The sequence below is a fragment of the Heterodontus francisci genome, unplaced genomic scaffold (genome assembly GCF_036365525.1).
Source record: "Heterodontus francisci isolate sHetFra1 unplaced genomic scaffold, sHetFra1.hap1 HAP1_SCAFFOLD_438, whole genome shotgun sequence".
In the NCBI taxonomy this organism is placed as follows: Eukaryota; Metazoa; Chordata; class Chondrichthyes; order Heterodontiformes; family Heterodontidae; genus Heterodontus; species Heterodontus francisci.
This window is the reverse complement of record NW_027140493.1, coordinates 88,500-96,158: the sequence shown is the minus strand read 5'-3', so window position 1 is coordinate 96,158 and position 7,659 is coordinate 88,500. Positions and strand designations below refer to the sequence as shown.

The 7,659-nt window shown below is 46.6% G+C and overlaps 2 protein-coding genes across 2 annotated transcripts; both read right to left on the bottom strand.

Moving 5' to 3' along the window:
* Positions 1–3,609: 3,609 nt before the first annotated feature.
* Positions 3,610–4,020, bottom strand: LOC137360019 (histone H3-like). Its single transcript, XM_068025598.1, has one exon. The coding sequence runs from the start codon at positions 4,018–4,020 to the stop codon at positions 3,610–3,612; it is 411 nt and encodes a 136-aa protein (XP_067881699.1).
* A 1,980-nt stretch (positions 4,021–6,000) lies between these two features.
* On the bottom strand, positions 6,001–6,564 carry LOC137360015 (histone H1-like). The gene has a single exon (XM_068025594.1). It carries the CDS (start codon positions 6,562–6,564, stop codon positions 6,001–6,003), a length of 564 nt encoding a protein of 187 aa, XP_067881695.1.
* Between the last annotated feature and the right edge of the window lie 1,095 nt (positions 6,565–7,659).

Genomic DNA, 7,659 nt, shown 5'->3' with positions numbered 1-7,659 from the left:
CTCTCATCATCCATGTGCATCTCCCACAATGCTGAACTTCAATTTTCTTTTAATGAAATCTATGTTAAACAAGACATGTCCTTCAAATTAATAAATGAGTTCTCAGTCAGCAACAAGAGTGCAGATCTTTGTGAAACAATCATAAAAAGGGAGATAGGTAAAGTTCAGTTCACAAACAGTGCTCTGGGTAAAGATTGGACCCACACTGATATAACAGAGAATGAAAGATAAAGAGGTTAACTCACACTCACAGACCAGGAACTGTGGGGACAGAGTACAAGCTGCACACAGACAAAATATTAAAAAAAACAGTTTTAAAACCGAACAAGTCAATGCAATTTATAAAATTATTCTCATCATCCATGTACGTCTCCCGTAAATTTATCATTTTTTGAATAAATATAGATCTAAAATAGCCTTTAAACTGATCAGTTTTCAGTCAGAAACTAATAGTAAACATAGAGTTATTTACAGCACCGAAGGAGGCTATTTGGCCCATCGAATCCATGACAGCTCTCCACAGAGCAATCGAGTCACACTCACTCCACCGCTCGATCCCTGTAGCTCTGCAAGTTTAATTCCTTCAAATGCTGAGTAAATAATCTCTTGAAGTAATTGATTGTCTCTACTTCCAGCACCCTTGTGGGAAGTGACTTCCAGATCATCACCACTCAAACCGTATTCGCCCGAAATCTCCTGCCCAAAATCCTCAATTTCTGTCACTATGTCCTTGTACAATGAGCGAATGGGAACTGTTTTTCCTTGTCTCACTTGTCATGATGTTTCCCACTTGTTGCAAATCTCCCTTCAGTCAGCTCGTCCACTGATCTTGCCTGTCACCTATCCACCAATATCCCTGACGTTCTGACTCCCTCTACTACTGTCTCTTCAACTGTTTCAATGTTGTTGATTCAATGCAGAACAAACCCATCTCCACTGACTTCACACATTCTGATAAATATCCTCTGTACCCTCAAATGAGCAGAACTGGATGCAATACTCCACTACGACACCGTCACTGTGTTTATTTTACACATCCGTATTTCTTGTTTCGAAAGAACCAGCGCACTCGAATGGAACACGAAGCCGGTGCTCTTATTTTAAACATTCAGAAACAAGGAGTATGGAATTCAAACCCACGCATGCAGAGCACAACAGATTAGCAGTTCATCGTTTTAATCACTCGGCCACCTTATCTTCTGTGAGTAAGCTGAAGTGCGGAGGAATGATCCATGCAGAATGAAAAAGGTGACTGTCTGGTGCCAACAAAACTGAAACAGTTGTCGAGACAGTAACAGAGGGAGTGAGAAAGTCAGGGATATCGGTGGATAGGTGACAGGCAAGAGCAATGGACTGAGCTGACTGCTGTGAAATGTTGTGGCTTCGCCGAACAGTAAATTTGGTTGGTCATCTAAAGTAACCAATCAGATAAATAGAGAATCTCAAGAATTGACATAATTGTAAACCAGCCAATCACGAACATGGTTTTCATCCATCCTTCATTAACATCGAGCACTGGGGATGTGTATAAAATGCGAGTTCCGAACTTTAAGAGCCACCCACAACGTCTCTGAAAAAGCTACAACATTATCTCTATAATATCAATTTGTTTTGATATTTTTATCAAGTAACTTGTATTTTCTAACTGTCTTTGTGATCTCTGTTTTAATCCCACAGATTCTGGTTAATACAGTTTCACTGCCCGTACGATCTTCCTGTCTCTACTTAATAATGTTCCGATCATTAATTACTGACCATTTGTGAGCTTTGTTAATGGACGCGTTCATATTCGGCCCCTTTGCTGTATTTCGATAATAAAATCTGATTTAACGCACAGGCATCATTTCTCAGTCACTCATATCCCGAGATCAAGTTTGTCCTCAACAAGTAATCAGTACATTATCTAGAAACCCCGGTGGTGTGGGAACCCTCAGTCTCACTCTTTGACACCTGACACTAAGATTATCCACTCCGCTGTTGTCTCTCGCCAATAGGGATCAATCTATAATCAGTGATGTGGTATCATCAGGAACATTGAGCTGAAATAGTTACAGAATGCTGTGAAAGAGCCTTTCTGTCCGCTGGTTATAGAATGTTTCAAAACGGATAGAGAGTAAACCCGAATAGATGGCGGAATGTGAAAGCGAATCTGGAATTGTTACCACATGTAGAATAATACAATATGAAAAAGATTTTAAAATCTTTGCGGTAAAACCAAGTTACCTATAAATGTGATGATCTATATTGAAGCCGCTCTGTGTTTTACAAATATATTTGCGGGCTTTTCAAATGAGAAAAATCTTTTGCAGTCTGACAATTTCGCGCCGTTATTTTCTGCCCTCATCTCCTTGGCGTCTCCGGATTGATGAATTCAGCAGCTCTCTGATTGGTCACATGAAGAGCACAATGACACCCAGTGCAGAGTGACCAATAACCTGTGCCCCCGACACCATTCCTCCCGAAGGTGTGAATGGGATTAGTGTGGGTATTCTTCCTGAAAGTGTTTGTCAGATTGTGGAAATGTCTGGAAGCGGGAAGACCGATGGGAAAGCTCGGTCCAAGGCCAAGTCTCGCTCCTCCCGGGCTGGACTGCAGTTCCCTGTGGGCCGTGTTCACAGGTTCCTTAAAAAGGGGAACTATGCTGAGCGTGTGGGTGCCGGAGCCCCGGTCGATCTGGCTGCTGTGCTCGAGTATCTGACAGCTGAAATCCTCGAGCTGGCCGGCAACGCGGCCCGGGACAACAAGAAGACCCGCATCATTCCCAGACACCTCCAGCTGGCCGTCCGCAAATACGAGGAGCTCAACAGGCTGCTGGGAGGGGTGACCATCGCTCAGGGCGGAGTGCTGCCTAATATCCAGGCCGTGCTGCTCCCCAAGAAAACCAGCGCTCCGAGCACCAAGAGCAAGTGATGCGGCCTGACTTAAATCTGCCAACACAAAGGCTCTTTTCAGAGCCACCCACTTTATCTGTGAAAGGGCTGCTTGCTGTCTGACAGGCGGCAATTTTATAAGAGGCCACTTGGCCCATCGTGTCGCTGCCGGCAGAAAAGCGATTCACCGATTCATCTCCCACCTTCCAGTCTTCAGTCCGTCGCCCTGAAGATTACAGCACTCGAGATGCATATCCAGGTTCCTTTTGAGTAAGTTGGGGGTCTCTGCCTCATCTACTCTTTCAGGCAGTGAGTTCCAGACTCCCATCACCCTCGAGGTGATAATAAAATTCTCGTTTTCCCTCTAATTTTTCTACCTATCACTTTAAACATATGCCCCATAGTCACTGAGCTCTCTGCTAAGACTCTTCACCTCCACTCTCTCCTGGCCCGCCAAAATGTTGCACATTTCAATCAGATCTCCCCTCTGCCTTCTCCCTACTGGATTCGGGCATTTAACTGCTCGAATCTCGCGATATTTGTCAGGGATCTTAGCAAATCTACCGTTTATACAAACAAAAGCTTTTACACAACGATCGGCTCTCTAATAAAATGATCTGCTCTAGACCAAAGTTCTCTGACAACAGGAGATCGCAGCTCGTTGTTTTGCCAATTTTGGTGGCTCTTAAAAGAGCCATTGTGTTATTTGATGCCAAACTCAGTTCCGGGCAGGGTGAGTTTAGGCGCGCTCCCCGCGCAAACGGCTGGCCAGCTGGATGTCTTTGGGCATGATGGTGACTCGCTTGGCGTGAATGGCGCACAGGTTGGTGTCCTCAAAGAGCCCCACCAGGTAAGCCTTGCTGGCATCCTGCAGGGCCATGACGGCCGACCTCTGGAAGCGCAGGTCTGTCTTGAAGTCCTGCGCGATCTCTCGCACCAGGCGCTGGAAGGGCAGTTTGCGGATGAGCAGCTCGGTGGATTTCTGGTAGCGGCGGATCTCCCGCAGAGCCACAGTGCCGGGTCTGTAACGGTGAGGCTTCTTCACTCCGCCCGTGGCTGGAGCGCTCTTGCGGGACGCTTTGGCAGCCAGCTGCTTGCGGGGAGCTTTCCCACCGGTCGATTTGTGCGCTGTCTGCTTGGTTCTGGCCATTATGGAAGAAGATCAGGAACAAAGACACTGTAAATGTTGAGGCTGCTCAGGGACTGTCTATTTAAGACAGTAGAGGGACCGCTCTAATGTTGTGATTGGATGCAGCCCCGTCCATCAGTCAAGTTGAAACCAGTTCCGGGAAGTCAAAGGGCGGCGGGAAATGCTGGGTCCTGATTGGTTGAACTGTAGCTGAAACTGAAATTGAATCAATTTCAAAAAGCCAGCCAATTTCAGATTAGCAAACAAGGCAAAGATGATAAAACATCGAATTTGGCGGGAAGAATTATAAAATTTCACTCCTTGTAGCTTTATTTCTTTCTTCCATGATCCCCCTCTGTGTCTTGCAACACAGTTTGAATAGTGTTCTCTGGCGGGAATAAAGCGCCAGTCATTACTTACTCTAACGGCAGTAAATCCCGCTTCGTGCCGGCAGTTCAGACCCTCACATATAAATTATCTAATGCAACCGTTTAATTCATGACGCGTTCGATAAATAATGAAGAGAAAAAGTCAGTGAAAATTCTGCGATCTGTAAATTTACTGAGAGAATGTAATGATGTATAATAGCAGTTGTTGAAAAAGATAAACAATATACAGATAACTGGATCTTATTAATTCAAGTTGCAAGGTCACTGCTCTCTCTGTGAGTCTTTGGGTGGCTCTTCGAAGAGCCTTTGTGTTTGGTAGAAAGGGTGGATTTACTTAACCGCCAAATCCATGTAGAGTGTGGCCCTGGCGTTTCAGAGCGTACACCACATCCATGGCGGTGACCGTCTTGCGCTTGGCGTGCTCAGTGTAGGTGACCGCATCTCTGATAACATTCTCCAGGAAAACCTTCAGCACCCCGCGGGTCTCCTCATAGATGAAACCCGAGATGCGCTTAACTCCACCACGGCGAGCCAGGCGGCGGATTGCTGGCTTGGTGATACCCTGGATGTTATCACGAAGCACTTTGCGGTGCCGCTTTGCTCCGCCTTTGCTCAGTCCTTTGCCTCCTTTACCTCTTCCAGACATGACGCTTCTTCACTCAAATCGTTGCTGAATGAGAAACGAGCTGTTTCTGCTGCCTTTTTTATTCAGCCCACCCGGACCTGACTGAAAAAGGGACAGAGAGCGAGAGGCGGGGCGGGGAGGAAACTGAGTGACAGACAGCGCAGAGAAATGTCTTTCATCCTCCACTTGCTCGAACCGCCAATTCAAAAAAAACATTGCTCAACAACAGAGCTCAGCACAAAACTTCCAGACTCGGCCTTTATAGTCAAAGATACCAGAAACCCGGAGCATTTAAATAAGGATCTGTAACAATCAAAAGCTAATCAAATATCCGCCTAAGTACAGTGCTTCCGATCACAAGTTAACCCGTTTCCACACACCTCCCCTCCCAGACGGATTGATCAGTTTACTAACACCTTACCCCAGCTGAATTAGATAAACTCATGTATTGGGGTTTGAGTTGTGACGTGGGGTTTCTCGCCAGTATTCCTATGTTACAGCCTCTCACCCTGAATTAGTGAATCGAGCATGAACTGAGACTGTACTGAACAGATCCCCAGTTACAGTAAGGCCGGGACATCCCTCTGTTTTGTTGCAGAGAGTTGTGGAAGGGCTGAGTGTAGTGCATGCCAGCGAGTCACCAGGGATCCTGCATTTACTTCCCATCATTTCCATGTGAAATGTGCACACGGCGGCAGGACAGGGATCATTTGATCGGGGGATCAGCTCTTTCCTGAGAGATGTGGCTGGCTCTGAAAAGAGCCTTTGGGTTCAGATGTCTACAAGTTTCCCGTGCAGTTTCACTTCTTTCCAGGGGCTGCTTTCTGAGCCTTTGCTGCTTTCGGCTTGGTCTTGCCCCTTGATGTTTGAACTTTCTGGAAAAACTTTCCGCCCGTGGCACTCTTGGGTTTTTTGGCCTTCTTCGCAGGAGACTTTTTCGGAAGCGCTGCTTTCTTCCCTGGGGATTTCTTTGGCGTTGCCGCCTTCTTACTGGTCACTTTCTTGCCTGCTGTTTTCTTCACTGCCGATTTCTTGGCTGCTACTTTCTTGACTGTTCACTTTCTTGCCTGCTGCTTTCTTTGCAGCCGATTTCTTGGCTGCTAGTTTCTTGACTGGTAATTTCTTGGCTGCTGATTTCTTTGCTGTCACTTTTTTACCAGCTGTTTTCTCCACTAAAGGTTTTTTGCCTGCTCCGAACTTCACTTTCTTTCCCACATTTCCCTTGGTTCCCTGCTTAGGGATTTTGAAGGAGCCGGAGGCGCCCGTACCGCTGCTCTGCACCAGGGAGCCTTTGTTCACATTCCTCCTGATACTTTGCTTGATTTGGGTCCTGAACTTCCCCACTTCGACCCCGCTCCGACCCAGAGCCTTCTTTATGGCGGGCAGTGAGGTCTCCCTGCGATCGGTGCAATCCGCCACAATCCTGAGGATCTGCTCGCTCAACGTGGGACCGGCTGACTTGTTCCGCGGAGCCGCTTTCTTCTTCTTGGGAGTCTTGACTTGAGCGGCGGCAGCTGGAGGAGCCGTTTCGGCGGCTGCTGTATCAGTCATGTCCGGGACTCTGCACAAATTCTGTCTGTCAGTCAGAACTGGGTCAGAAATGAAGCCGGTGGTGGCGGCACTGAGCAACTTAAAGGCAGTGAGCGGACGGGGGCGGAGACAACCTGCTGTCAACTCACGGCTCCTGCTGCCTCTCTGTGTTTCTCTCTGGTCCTAAACTCTCCAATTCCACTGAAATTCGGGGACTGCAGAGTCCCAGACTAGATCCTTCCTGTCTCTGACATCAGAATGCTTGCTGTCGAAAAGTTTGCACTTGAAGTAAAAACTCCATTTTTGACTGAAACCTGTTTTATTGCTGCACTGATGGCGTTCTCTCCCCCGAAAACTGACATGTTCTCGAATTATCGACTGAAATCTTGAAATCAACAAAGAAACTGCACTGAATTCCCACTTTGGGGATGGGAAGGGGAGCAATGTGCTTCTTTGACTGCAAAATCTTGTTACTTGACACAAGAGACACTCGAAAATCCTGCGATGTGTCCGGACCCACAAACACAGTGACATTAGACTAACTCGCCTGCACCTTTAATACACTCTCCCTGACACAATATTCACATCTACACACTCTCATGTTGAACTGTTCGCTAAATGTAGAGTTCCCAGGACAGGTTTTGATCTCCCTGCTGTGGTAAATAGACCCTTCAGCTCCACTCTATCCAGGCCCGTTAACATTTTGTACATTTCAATCAGATCTCCCGTCAGCCTTCTCTGTTCCAAGGAGAACAACCACAGTCTATCCAATCTTTCCTCATAGCTGCATTTTTCAGTCCCGGCAACATCATCGTAAATCTCCTCTGTACCCTCTCCAGTGCAATTACATCCTTTCTGTAATGAGGTGACCAGAACTGCACACAGTACTCAAGTTCTGGCCGAACCAATGATGATAAAGTTCCAGCATACCCTTCCTCCTCTTATATTCTATACCTCGGCTAATAAAGGAAAGGATTCCATATGTCGTCTTAACCACATTATCACCCTGCCCTGTTACCTTCAGGGATCTGTGAACATTTACTCCAAGGTCCCTCACCTCCTCTGCACCTCTCAGTATTTTCTCATTAATCCTGTATTCCTTTGCATTGTTTGACC

Coding starts and splice junctions, on each gene's coding strand:
- LOC137360019 (XM_068025598.1), bottom strand. CDS start 4,020: ATGGCCAGAACCAAGCAGACAGCGCACAAATCGACCGGTGGGAAAGCT.
- LOC137360015 (XM_068025594.1), bottom strand. CDS start 6,564: ATGACTGATACAGCAGCCGCCGAAACGGCTCCTCCAGCTGCCGCCGCT.